Genomic DNA, 13,216 nt, shown 5'->3' on the forward strand with positions numbered 1-13,216 from the left:
CCACTTGCTGACCCGTAAGATGATAAGGGTTTTTTGTTTTGTTTTGTTTTTTAGCTTCATAGAAAGAAACAGAAGCAAGAGACGAAGTGCTAGGTACGGAGGTGATACTCAACAAATACCGGTTCATCAACATAGCTCCGTCGACTGGAAACCTTGTGTCTCAGTCTATTGATAAAACAGTCCCAGGGGCTTCTTAAGGAGCCAAAAGAGCCCCTAGAGGAAGGGGGATGGGGAGGAGAGGACCCAGACCAGTGACACACAGGCGACAGCCTGGGGAGTCTCTCAGCTTTAAGTTGGCCTAGGAAATGAAGGGCCAATCAAGTCACGGCCAGGCAGGCACCTATTTATAATCACTCCGTATTCTAATGCGTCATGTCTCTACTCTGCCTGTCTGGCAAGGGAGGAAACTCTTCTTAATAAATCTAGCTTTTGACTTTTAATTTCCTGAATTCTCCATGAACTCATTTCATCCAAGTTCAGCTTCTCTGACAATTTAGTCACTTCTTTGGGCTCTATTGTCTGCCACTCACTCTCCCAGGTCACAACGCAGAGAGAAAGCTCCCAGAGGAACACATTTGTTCTGTGATTGACAGAACAAAGAAAAAACATATATACATATATTTCAAATGGTCAGGGGGCGACATCTGTTTGGTTTCTAGGAAACATTTGTCTTACAGCACAACTGAGATGCAGCTGGCAGGATTTATAGGCTCTGCAGCTGACCCCTGTTGGAGGAGACCCTTGGCAAGTCTGGACCCGAGAAACCTAGCTGTCCCCTCTCCTCATCTGCAAGACACCACCCTCCTCCCCTTTTCTTGCCCAAAACCAAATGTACACTCAGAAAATTCATACTAGGTTCTCACAATAGATTGCAGCATCCTAGAAAAAAAAAAGTCACATTTATTAATTCTGTAAATAATACTTTTCTTGACTAAGCACGAGCATAATCTCATTGATCATCATGATCTTTCTTTGGTGTTTGTCCCAGCAGCCAGCCAGCTGCAGCAGGTGTTGATTCGGAGTTGGGATTCTACCTGTGGGCTCCTGTCACTGCCAGAAAATCACCTGCACCCTGACTTGGCAAGATTCCTGAATTCAAGTTCCTGGAAAATTAGACAATATCTAAGGAGTCCTTCTTACTGTGGGAACACAAAAGAGCTCCGCTACCGCGGGCACAGCCCCGGACGCTTAAACCAAGGGCCTTTCTTTTTCTTTCTTTTTTTTTAAATGGTCTAGTCAGAGAGAGAGAGAGAGAGAGAGAGAGGCAGAGACACAGGCAGAGGGAGAAGCAGGCTCCATGCACCGGGAGCCCGACATGGGATTCGATCCCGGGTCTCCAGGATCGCGCCCTGGGCCAAAGGCAGGCGCCAAAGCGCTGCGCCACCCAGGGATCCCCCAAGAGCCTTTCTTATTTCAAATGATCGCAATTAGGAAGACAGTCCCAAGATACGGTCGTTGGCTTACCCCTTCCTGCCCCTGGACGCCCGAGCAAGCGGCGGCAGGGTCTCCCCTCCCCGCGCCGTCTCGTCTGAGTCAGAGCCTCCCCACGAGCCCGAGCCCGGGGGAGCCGCGGCAGCTCTTCATCGGAGGTTTGCGCTTCGAAAGGGCCGATGAGAGCCTGAGGAGCCATTTTGAGCACTGGGGGCCGCTTCCGGGCTGTGTGGTGATGAGACACCCCGACACCGAGCGCCCCAGAGGCCTTGGGTTCGCCACGGACGCCACTGGAGGAGGCGGACCCGGCCTCGAACGCGCGGCCGCACGGGTGGACGGGCTCTCCCGAGAGGATTCTCGGAGACCCGGGGCCCGCTTGACTGTGACACAGAGTTTTGTCGGTGGCAGTGAGGAAGACCCCGAAGAACATCACCCAGGAGATCACCTTGAACAGTACGGGAGTTCTCATCTTTCACGGTGATTGAGACCGTGACTGACCGAGGCGGGGGCGAAAAGAGGTTTTGCTTTTGTGGCCTTTGGCGCCCACGACTCTGTAGACAAGGTTGTCGTTCAAGCGTCCCACACTGTGAACGGCCACAGCTGTGAAGTGAGGAAAGCCCTATGGAAGCAAGGGATGGCTAGAGCTTGGCCCAGCCAAAGAGGCCGGAGCGGTTCTGGAAGCCCTGGTGGGGGTCGTGGAGGCGGTGTTGGTGGGAAGGACAACTCTGGTCGCCGAGGGGACTTCAGTGGTCGAGGTGGCTTCGGCGGCAGTCGAGGTGGTGGCGGATACGGTGGCAGCGGGGATGGCCATAAGGGATTTGGTAATGACGGAAGCAACTTCGGAGGTGGCGGAAGCTATGACGATTTTGGCAATGACAGCAATCGATCCTCAAATTCTGGACCCGTGAAAGGAGGAAATTTTGGAGGCAGAAGCTCTGGCCCCTCTGGTGGTGGAGGCCAATACTTCGCCAAACCACGAAACCAAGGTGGCCGAGGCGGTTCCAGCAGCAGTAGCAGCTATGGCAGTGGCAGAAGGTTTTAATTACTGCCAGGAAACAAAGCTTAGCAGGAGAGGAGAGCCAGAGAAGGGACAGGGAAGCCACAGGTTACAACAGATCTGTGAACTCAGCCACGCACAGTGGTGGCAGGGCCTCGCCGCTACAAAGAAGACGTGTTTTAGACAATACTCATGGGTATGGGCCAAAAACTCGAGGACTGTATTTGTGACTAATTGTATAACAGGTTATTTCAGTTTCTGTTCTGTGGAAAGTGTAAAGCATTCCAACAAACGTTTTAATGTAGATTTTTTTTTTTTGCACCCATGCTGTCAATTGCTAAATGTAATAGTATGATCATGATGCTAAATAAATGTGTCTCCTTTAAAATGTGCTGTGTAAAGTTAGTGTACTCTGAAGCCATCTTGGTAAACTACCCCAACAGTGTGAAGTTAGAATTCCCTCAGGGTGATGCCAGGTTCCATTCGAAATTTATTTGCAACCTGCTTGGGCACAGAAGCCATTGTCTCCACAAACCTTGGTGTGGTTGAACTGACAGTTAATGTGTTGTGACCTGGAGTTCACCGTTAAAAGGGTCACCCAAGCAAAGTCCTGGAGTTTATTTAGTTATTATGATTGTTTGCACATTCTATGCAATATATATAAATTGAATTATGGGGGGATCCCTGGGTGGCACAGCGGTTTGGCGCCTGCCTTTGGCCCAGGGCGCGATCCTGGAGACCCGGGATCGAATCCCACGTTGGGCTCCCGGTGCATGGAGCCTGCTTCTCCCTCTGCCTGTGTCTCTACCTCTCTCTCTCTCTGTGTGACTATCATAAATAAATAAAAAAAAATTAAAAAAAAATAAATAAATTGAATTATGGTATCAGATAAAATTATAGATGGGATTAAAGCTTGTGTATCGTCCATTACCATGTGTAATCAATAAACGATTTAATATTCTCAAAAAAAAAAAAAAAAAGACAGTCCCAGAGTTGCAGGGATTTTGCTCCAGGCCCAATTCAGCCAGTTCTACTCAGACTTGTAACCTCCTTATTCTTCTCTCTAGCCCCGGTACATCCAAAAACCTGAGCTTATGTCCTTTTTTTTTTTTTTTTTTTTTTTTTTTAAAGATTCTATATATTTCAGAAAGAGAAAGAAGAGACAGAGTACAAGCAGGGGGAGGGGCAGGGAGAGGGGCTGGGGGAGGGGGAGAAGCAGGCTCCTTGCTAAGCAGGCAGACCCCTGTGGGGCTTGATCCCAAGACCCTGAGATCAGGAGATAAGCTGAAGGCAGATGCTTAACAGACTGAGCCCCCAGGCGCCCCAGGCTAACATCCTCGCTTAGCTCCCCCTCCTCTGAGACTAGTCCTGTCCTTTTCTTACCATTTTCATCTTCTCAGAAGCCGTGTTTAGGCAGTTAGCAGAAAGGAAGGGTCTAATAAATTCACCCCTATTAATGTTAAAAAGACAGCTGTACATGGTACATGGCGTTGCCAAATTTCTAAATTGTAGAGCACTAAGGAATCATCTAGTCTAGTTTCCTCTTCACTCAGAGAAGGAGACTGAGGCCCAGAGGATGAAGTGATCTGCCAGGTAATGGTGACATGGGATGAGAACCAGATGTCCTACCCTTGGCTCCTTACCTCTCCCCTTCTCTCTTGACACCATTGCTCTAAACAGTATTCTAAACATGAACCCCCAAGGCTCTGGTCCTCTGATAATAGGATTTTGGACATCAGCAGAGAAGCAAAAGCAGCTCTTCCCAGAACCACCCAAGTAAAATCACACTTGCTTGCAAACTCCAGCAGGAGAAGGAACACAGACATGCCCTACCCAGTTCTCTCTGGGGACACAGCCAAGGGGGAACCCCTGGCCCAGTCCTTGTCACCTTTCCTTCCCAGTTTTTGTCCGGGCACCCCGCATGGGCACACACCACACATGTCGAGTTGATTTCACCACTCAGTATTGTCAAGGCTGATACTGGGGGCTTGAGAGACCTGTGGAACTTATTTTTAAGTAGTAATGAAGCGCTAGACAATTCTTGTGTCTCTAAGATTATATCCAACCTTGGGAGGGCCACCAGAATTGCATGCTGCAAGGGACAAGAGCCAAATTTGCCCTCGAATACTTTAGGACTGTCAGGCTCAAAAATCACATTTATTGAGCACTTGCTATGTGCCAGACATTGATCTCAGGTTTGCAGAATGGCTCACAGTTTTCAATGAATTGGGGAGCAAGAAAGATTTACTGCGCATGTTAAAAATAGGAATATTCATTCAAATGTTTTTAAACCAATTTTGGATTATTTATGTTTTAACCAATTGCTTTGACATCCTGTAGACAGATAAAGCAGGATGGTACTGTCCATCCTGGCAGATATTTAATTGTCCAAGTCTTCTTTGGAACAGTTAATAGTGGCCATCAGTTTCATGAGTGCATTGGTTTATTTACTCTTTTATTACTTGCAGGAGTGAAGGGCAACCAACTCCTCATCCTTAACCGTTTTGTGTTTGGAGACCAGAGGCTATTCATCAGTTCTGGGAGTATACCCAGGGGGCCCTTCCTCCTTTCTTGATAAGATAAGCAGGTTTATCCTGTCCCAGAGTGGCTCTTTCAGCTACACTGTATCCATCCGTCTATGCGGCAGTTGAGGGCAACCTTCCATCTCTCACAAAGTCACCTCTAACTCGCGCAGCTCCTAGACCAAAAGCAGAGCAGCTTGATTGCTCAAGTGAGGAAAAGTGCTTGCTCATCGCCGGACACGAGGAAGTTTGCTGTTTCTGGCGTGGACACCGACTGTGAGGCACAGCAGCAACAGTGCTTCTCCTCTGCTCCCCCGGAACGCAAACCGCCTCCGGGCAATCCTCGCCTCGGCGTCTCTAAAGGACACAGACAAAACCTGGACTGGAAAACTTGTAACCGCTCTACCGCACTCATCACCAGCACAGATGCCTCCTCCGTGTCCACCATGCTTCAAATAAAAAGTGAAAAACAAACAAAAATGTGCTCCCCCACTCAGTGAGGACAGCCGCTCAGCAAGCACGCAGCAAGGACAGGTCGGGGACCTATCCCACATGCCGGCACCTTCTACCTACAAGCAAAACCAAGGTAAGAGGCGCCCCCGGGCCCTGAGAGGCCGGCAGCCGTGTCCTCCGCGTCTGTCATCTCTCCTACGACACTGCGAAGTGCGCGGTGTGATGTGACAATTCAGTCACGATCCATCTTATTGAGGGCGCGCGCGAAGTCACACTAACGCCTCTCCGCTGGTGACGCGCGTGCCGGGGGTCTCTTACCCAAACCACAGATCTTCGTGGTAGCTCGGGGAGCGCGGAAACGTTCGCGAGCTCCGTGACGTCCGACAACGCACTTCACGTCCGGGGCCCGGAGCAGCATCCTCGGCCGCTGCCGCCTGACGGTGTCCGAGCTCCGGGCCGCCGGGCCAAAGGCGCCGAGTCGGCAGAGTCGTCAGGGGCGGGCCCTCTCCGAGCCGCGTCCGTGTCCGCCCGCCCGGCCCCGCGCCCCCGGGACCCGCTCCGTGGGGTCGCCCCTCCCCCGCCCCCTCCCCCCCCCTCCCCCACCCCCCCGGGGCCCGAGCCCGGCGGCGTCTCCAGGTCCCCACCGCGTCCCCGGGTCCTCAGACCCACTCCGACTTTCTGGGCCGGGCGCCGGGTAGCGGGTCGGGGGCCGGCGGGTCGCGGTCGTGGTCGTCGGGCAGCCCCGCGCGCCCCAGCCCGCCGCGCCCGCCGCCCCCGCCGCCCCCGCCGCCCGCCGCCCGGGCTCGAGCCTGCGGGGTCCCCGGGGTCCCGGAGGGCGGGCGGCCGGGGGGCCGCGGGGGAGACGCCCGGCGCCCGCGCGCCCTGCCCCGCACGCTGCACAGGAGGTCGGCGGCGCTGAGCAGCAGCGAGAGCGCGCCGGCCGCGCCCATGAGCAGCGCCAGCAGGGACTTCTCGGTGGGCCGCGACACGTAGCAGTCCACCAGGCCGCTGCAGGGCGGCTGCGCGCACGCGAACCTCCCCGGGACCGCGAACCCGAAGAGCAGGTAGTGCGAGGCGCCGAAGGCCGCCTCGGTCAGCACCCGAAGGAGCAGGTGGGCGACGTAGCCGCAGGAGAGGTCCGGCACCCGCAGGGCGCGCGGGCCGCTGGGGTCCCGGCCGCCGCCGTCAGCCCCGCCGAGCGCGCGGGCGGCCAGCGCGGCGCCCCGGTGCAGCACGTAGACGCCGAAGAGCGCGGAGGGGAGGAGGGCGGCCAGGCTGTGCAGCAGCCAGAACCGCAGCTGCGACACCGGGGAGAAGGCGTCGTAGCAGACGTTGGCGCATCCCGGCTGCAGCGTGTTGCACACGAAGCGCTCCTGCTCGTCCTGGTACACGGGCGCGCCCGCCGAGACGAGCACCACCATCCTCAGCAGGACCGTGAAGACGAGCCAGACCTTCCCTGGAAAGGAGGAGGCAGGAGGCCACCATCACCGGCGTGCACACAGACCCCCTCCCGACAACAGTTTTTAAGTACCCACGGGGGTGACGCGGGATAGGTCCCTGAGACGTCAGTCTGCAGGCATCGCAGTCCCTGCCACAGCCCAGCCGGGAGCTCGTGGGCCCAGAACTACCAAGCCCTTCCGAGGTGCCGGACTCTGTGCTGCACTGCTTGCTGGTAAAATGCTTTGAGCCTGACAGATGTCTAGAACCGTTAGAGGATAAATAAAAATTAAAAATAAATAAATAAATAAATAAATAAATAAATAAATAAATAAATAAATGGCTGGGATCCCTGGGTGGCGCAGCGGTTTGGCGCCTGCCTTTGGCCCGGGGCGCGATCCTGGAGTCCCGGGATCGAGTCCCACGGCGGGCTCCCGGTGCATGGAGCCTGCTTCTCCCTCTGTCTGTGTCTCTGCCTCTCTCTCTTTCTCTCTGTGTGACTATCATAAATAAATAAAAATTTAAAAATAAATAAATAAATAGAACCGTTAGAGGCTGAAGATGTCGGATCTGACTCCACCAGTTCAGTTCTGGACTGAAAGTTCTAGAAAGAAGGTTGAGCTGAGCAAACTAATGATGGAAATAAGATCTCGCTCTTTGCAGATAATACGCTTTCTAAGGAATGTTCTCACATTTGTGTGACTGCGTCTAGCTTTAAATACGAGCTGCTAATTATAGTTCAGTCCTTATTTTTGTCGGCAAGATCTTTACTGAATTGTTGCTTTATGGTCCTTGAAATCGAATTTCCTTAACGACATTCAACTTTTCCGATTTTTCAATGATTCGGAATTCCTTTTCCTGTATTACAGTTATTATGAAATAATGAGGCTCCTCTTTTCTTCAATTTATCATGAATGAATGACACCAACCTAGGAAATCAAAATAACGTCAAAGTCCTATTTTAATGTCAAAAGTTAACTCTTGGAACACATCTAAGACTCGGCTAAATTAATCTGCAAATATTTTGTTTTGTGACAAGGTACAGAAAACATCACCTGACAGTAGAACAACAAAACTCTATTATAAAGGAAAGTAGTTAAACTCAAAAAATAGCATTATGTGATCAAGTCATTGACTCAAACTTGTAAGGCCAGGTTGATTTTGTTTAAATTCTACAAAATGACGGGTAAGAAAAATAGCTACTTCATGGGTGTATTTTAACATTTTTCTCAAGTCTTTTTTTCTAGGACACATATACCTCTCCAAAAATTTGACATGTCTGCATCAAACTCAGAAATATATATTACTCTCTTTAAAAAAAAATAAACTAAAATTTGGCTTTGCCTTAAAGTGCACAAGAGAAAGGACTAATCTTTACAAATTAAGCTTCAAAGGGATCCCTGGGTGGCGCAGCAGTTTAGCGCCTGCCTTTGGCCCAGGGCGCGATCCTGGAGACCCGGGATCGAATCCCACGTCAGGTTCCCGGTGCATGGAGCCTGCTTCTCCCTCTGCCTTTGTCTCTGCCTCTCTCTCTCTCTCTCTCTCTCTCTCTCTCTCTGTGTGTGTGTGGCTATCATAAAAAATTAAAAAAAAAACAAATTAAGCTTCAAGGAAATGATGGAAAAGAAGGAAGTGTAATAGATGCATTAATTTCTCTTTAAGTTTTACTGTATTATTCCTTCTCCTGATCAGGCAGCCAGAAAAGAAGTTACTCAGTTACTCTTTGCCCTTGCTTCAGCCTTTAGGCTTAGCATCTGAATGTCAGGGAGAACAGGCCCCAGAGGAGAACACTCACATCCAAGACTTCCTTAAATGATGGTGGAACTGGGGAGTGATTACAAGAAAGCTTGAGCACATAGCTTCTCTTTCTTCCAGCAGCAAACAGGCCAGGCAAAGTGACGAAAACAAAAACACAAGAGCTTTGCAGCTGTTTCCTATACTCACCCACAATGGTCACGTTGCAGTTGAAGGTGATGAGAAGGAACCCCAGCAGGTCCAAGCGTTCCATGCTGCCGGAGTATCACAGACTCAAGGCTTCTGGAGACTTCGGAAGGTGGAAAAACCTTTTCGGGAATAAATGTATCTTTGCTACAAAAGACTTAAAGGTGAGAGCTGCAGATGTAAAGGGAAAGCTTCCAGCCCAGGAATGGGAGGTCAGTTTTTCTGTCTCTGACTCCGAGTTGAGACAGCCTTGAGCCGTTGACTCTGAGGCAAAGCATTCTCGACAACTGCAGTGACCAGAGACAGCGGGAGTCATCTCTCATTGTGGGCTATTCTTACCCACTTGGGACATTCCAGGCCCTCTGGCAGTGCTCACATGTCTGTACCGGGAGAGCAGATGCTTCAGGATATAATAGAAGCAACTACGTTTAACCCAAGGAAGGAAAAGTCCTGTTAGCCAAGGAAACTGCTCTACTAAAAAGGTGTTTCCTCCTTGCAAATATTTCTACAACCACCTCACTTATTAAAGAAGCACTGAAAGTTCATGTTTTGTCTTCTCTATGAAGCATAAGCAATCATAACACTGAACTGCAAGGGTCTGGCTCTCATTTGGAATTCCTGTACCCTGGATAAAAGCATAAATCTGCATCTTAGACACGTGTCCCAACTTTAGGCTGTGACCCCATTATTCTCTAGCTACTTCCTGTCCGTTTGAGTGACGAGAGCTTTTTAGTTCCACTGAGGGGTTGCGGGAGGCAGACACAAATGGTGATGCTGAGAGCACCTAGCATGGAGTGAGTGTGCAACAACTCAAATCAGTGGAATTTCAATCCCTAAGGCCCCCATAACCTTCACAGACTGCATCTTCCTTTCATTTCTCCCAGCCCCATCTAGCCCAGGGCTGCTCCCATTGAATCAGCTTAATAAATGTCCATTAAATTTGTAATAAAGTATCACAGTCTGGACCTGCTGACATCAATCACAGTTGCATCAAAATCCTCTCGTGGCTGTCACCTTTATATCTAGGAATAACCCATCCTGCAAGGCTGGGGATCTATCATCAGGGTGGAAATTGTGAACTTTAAAAGGAATGATTTCAATTTTCCATGAAAGCTATTCTTTTATTCCCATTTTTTCTTCATTTCTGATCTATTCTTGACTATAATATCCCTAAAAAGATTCCCAGAAGAGGAGTACAACAAAGCTGCTTTCATCTTTATTCACAAGACACGTTTCCATCCACGGAAAACATTTTGACCCCCTTGAAAGGCACAGTAGTTTTGCTATATTTTAGTCAAATCCTTCAACATGAACAATGAAATTTAGAGAAATTGTGGTTAAGTAAAAAAATATTGAAATAGCTATATGGTTCAAGTATAAAATAAAGAAAAATATCATCTTTCCTTCCTAATAGACTGTTTATGATACTGGTTTAAAATCTGAAATGCCAGGAAAGCAATTTCTGAATTTTGCTGTGTGATACAAATAACCTATTCTGAATGTGGAATAAAATAGAATTTTGTGACCTTGAGTAAATTGCTACAGCTTTTCATTGCCTCAGTTTTCTCATCAGTAAAGTAGAAAAAAAACATGTTCTTTTGTACTCAGAGTGGCTGTGATTGCAAAATGAGATCATAGACATGAAAATGATTTAAAAATAGAAAGAATTACATGCGCATCTCAGGGTCTACTCCTCTAGGTTCCCACCCTTGGTCTATCCCTTTGTTCCCACAGAATCTGCTGAACAGGTAATGCTGCCTGTTCTCTCTCCACCCTTATCTGTGTTGCTCTTGCTTCTCAAAGCCCACACCACTCCATTTTTTGCTGTTTTTCCTGCTAAAAGATATTTTTGCTCAGCCTGGAAATTTAAATCCCAGTGGCTGCCAGAAGCAAGATGTGGACAAAAGAGGAGGATGTGCCTGGAGCATCAAACATGTGGCTCTCTATAAAATTACCCCAGCCACCAATCCCAGCCTCCCCAGCCTCCCAGGCCTGGCACCCATGGCTTGTGTGGCTGCTGATGGACATGGACAGCATGCTGGCCTCTGGTGGGGCCAGCCTCCTGCAAGGTGTCTGCTGCAGCTTCCCAGGAGAGCCTCAGGTGGCAGTGGAAATGTGCCTTGGATTCCTCCCCTAAGAGCAGTACTGAGCCCTATGGCTAGACCCAGCAGACAAAGTGGCCAGTGTGTATGAAGCTCAAGACTTTTTCCTAGACCTGGAGCCTATCTCTGGAGCCTTGGAAGCCAAGTGGGAGATAAACAACATGCAGGACACTGAGGTCTTCATCTGTACCAGCCCTCTGATGAATACTGTATGGATGAGAAGTACTACCAGATGGAGAATCAGGCCTCAGGTTGTAGAGGACGATATCCTGATGAGGGACAAATTACCTGCTCATTAATGACAAGGACACCACTGGAAGCCAAGAGGAGACCCCAAGGTGGGAGCACATCTTATTTACCTGCTGCCACACCTAGCACCTGGCCCTGCCTTGCTCAAGAAGACAGCTGCTCTCCTGGAGTGACATTTGGATGAAGACCACAGACAGCAAGGAAGGGGCAAGGAAAGGAAGGCAAGCCAGCAGGGAACCCCAGCAGAGCTGAACGACAGGGCAGTGTCATGGAGGTGGCCTCCAGTACTGTGGAGCAGGGAGACACAGTAACCCCCGTTCTCACAAGCCAGCCACCAGAACCTCACAAGATGGCTGGCAAGGAAACATGGTGGGAAACTCACTCAGGAACCCTTTTAATAAAACACTTTGGCTCAAAAGAAATTATCCCAGAATCAATAGGGAGGTTTCTGTTTGTGTAACTGTAGAGCAGAGAGCAGCTTTGGGGGAGTACTGCGTTCAACTCGATGGAAAAGAAATCCAGGGAGTCAGGGACATGGATATGGTTGAATTCCACAAGATGCCAACCTGGGATTTGTTCACAAATGAACTGAGCAAAAAGGAAAGAGAACAACAGAGCCATATGCTATCCAGCCTTCACTTACCTCCCTCTAGCTTAATGACATTGCCAAATTATTTAGGCCTGAGTTTTACTGTCTATAAATCAGAGATGATACCTTGTTGTCAGACTTGTGGAGAATTAGCATGAATTTAAATGAGGTTCTAGCACATTATCTGGCCTATAAGAGGCTCTTAATAAATAACTACAGTCATTTCTCATTATTCATGGTAGTTGTTGCCACAAACACTGAATTAGAGATTCAGTCCCTAGAGATTGCTAGGGACTCAGCAGAAATATGGAGTTGGTCTGATCACAACATTCTAGTCAATTAATCAGTACATAACCTTGTGTTATGTATGCATCTGTTAAAAGATACCTTATTTAACATGTATGTTTTTAAATATATATTTAATATAGTTGGCTCATTAACATTGAGCTCACAGACTGTAGCACTGTAACTCATGCCTGAACGAAGCTCAACTAACATGTGCTTTCTCTATGAGGCACATTACAGGCTTCTTGCACTAGGAAACATTAGCATGTCAGCACTATGTTTTGGGGGCATTTTAAACAGCACAATCAGCTGTTTAAAAAAGCTTGTTTACAGTTACTGAAACAAGAAGGCAGCCTGTCACCATGTTCCACCCTGGCTGGGAACATGGGTGCTGGGTAACAAACTCTTCAGTGCTCTGAGCGTGTCCACGAATACTATGACAGCCCACAGGTACTGATACTGGTTTTACAAAAAACTTGTAGCAATTAGGCAAATTTGCATACACAGAATCCAAGAATAATGGATATGATAGGGACCTATTAGAGGGAAGAGGAGCTGAGGCTGATGAAGGGTAGATTCAGAAGACCAATGCAGCTCTAGGAGCCCCAGGGAGAGTAGAGTTATGATAGTGGAGGGAAGGATCAAGTCCCCACCCACTCCCATTCCGACTTCAGGCAGAACACCTCCCCTCCTGTCTTCATTATTTTTTATGTTTTTGGCCAGGAAACACCCCCTTGAATAAAGGAGTATGCCTCTAAAAAGAAACATTTGGAATATAGTCTATGTGAAAATAAGGGTGACAGTCATCAAGGTTCTAAACAGTCATCAAGTTCTGGAGTCTGATGGCCTGAGTTAAAATTCTAGTTTCTTGACCATGTGACCTTGGGAAGTTACTTTCCTTAGTCTCCTCACTGTAAAAGCACATTATGTAACCCCTACCCTGGAATGACTGTGAAGAACAAATGAGAGAATACCTAAAGCACAGAGAACAGCATCTAGTGCCAATGATATGCTCAAACCATTCATTCTTATTCTTATCACCCCAAGAACCAGGTGCCACTGAAGGTAGGGGTCTTGCAACAATGGGTGCCCCAGGGCCCTTAGAGCTAGTCCAGAATCCTGGCTGGAGAAGGGTATTTTTCCCCCCAGGTTCAAAATGGCAAATGGCTCCTAGGGAAATAGAATTTAGCTTCTGGAGGGCTTGGAAATG

At 48.9% G+C, this 13,216-nt stretch overlaps 2 protein-coding genes and 2 pseudogenes across 2 annotated transcripts; 3 read left to right on the top strand and 1 right to left on the bottom strand.

Annotated features, from left to right (window-relative positions):
- Positions 1–1,407: 1,407 nt before the first annotated feature.
- Positions 1,408–2,473, top strand: LOC129499072 (heterogeneous nuclear ribonucleoprotein A1-like; annotated as a pseudogene).
- A 1,859-nt stretch (positions 2,474–4,332) lies between these two features.
- On the top strand, positions 4,333–6,101 carry LOC129499058 (translation initiation factor IF-2-like). The gene is made up of 3 exons (XM_055308655.1): positions 4,333–5,536; positions 5,733–5,982; positions 6,023–6,101. The coding sequence occupies exons 1-3, from the start codon at positions 5,503–5,505 to the stop codon at positions 6,099–6,101; spliced, it is 363 nt and encodes a 120-aa protein (XP_055164630.1). The 5' UTR covers positions 4,333–5,502.
- Positions 6,102–6,242: 141 nt separating this feature from the next.
- GJD4 (gap junction protein delta 4) lies at positions 6,243–9,260 on the bottom strand (the record flags this gene model as incomplete). The annotated part of the gene is made up of 2 exons (XM_055308657.1): positions 8,785–9,260; positions 6,243–6,859 (listed from the first exon to the last, which is right to left on the bottom strand). Coding segments are annotated over exons 1-2 (681 nt in total), but the record flags the coding sequence as incomplete, so codon positions are not given.
- A 1,415-nt stretch (positions 9,261–10,675) lies between these two features.
- LOC129499060 (5'(3')-deoxyribonucleotidase, cytosolic type-like) lies at positions 10,676–11,425 on the top strand (annotated as a pseudogene).
- The last annotated feature ends 1,791 nt before the right edge of the window (positions 11,426–13,216 follow it).

Source organism: Nyctereutes procyonoides, unplaced genomic scaffold (genome assembly GCF_905146905.1).
Source record: "Nyctereutes procyonoides isolate TBG_1078 unplaced genomic scaffold, NYPRO_anot_genome, whole genome shotgun sequence".
Classification (NCBI taxonomy): Eukaryota; Metazoa; Chordata; class Mammalia; order Carnivora; family Canidae; genus Nyctereutes; species Nyctereutes procyonoides.

What these genes read in the sequence shown, in the direction of transcription:
- LOC129499058 (XM_055308655.1), top strand. Translation starts at nt 5,503, where the DNA reads ATGCCGGCACCTTCTACCTACAAGCAAAACCAAG. An exon ending in TACCTACAAGCAAAACCAAG is followed by an intron (nt 5,537 to 5,732) that starts GTAAGAGGCGCC and finishes CCCAAACCACAG; the next exon opens with ATCTTCGTGGTAGCTCGGGG. An exon ending in CGTGGGGTCGCCCCTCCCCC is followed by an intron (nt 5,983 to 6,022) that starts GCCCCCTCCCCC and finishes CCGGGGCCCGAG; the next exon opens with CCCGGCGGCGTCTCCAGGTC.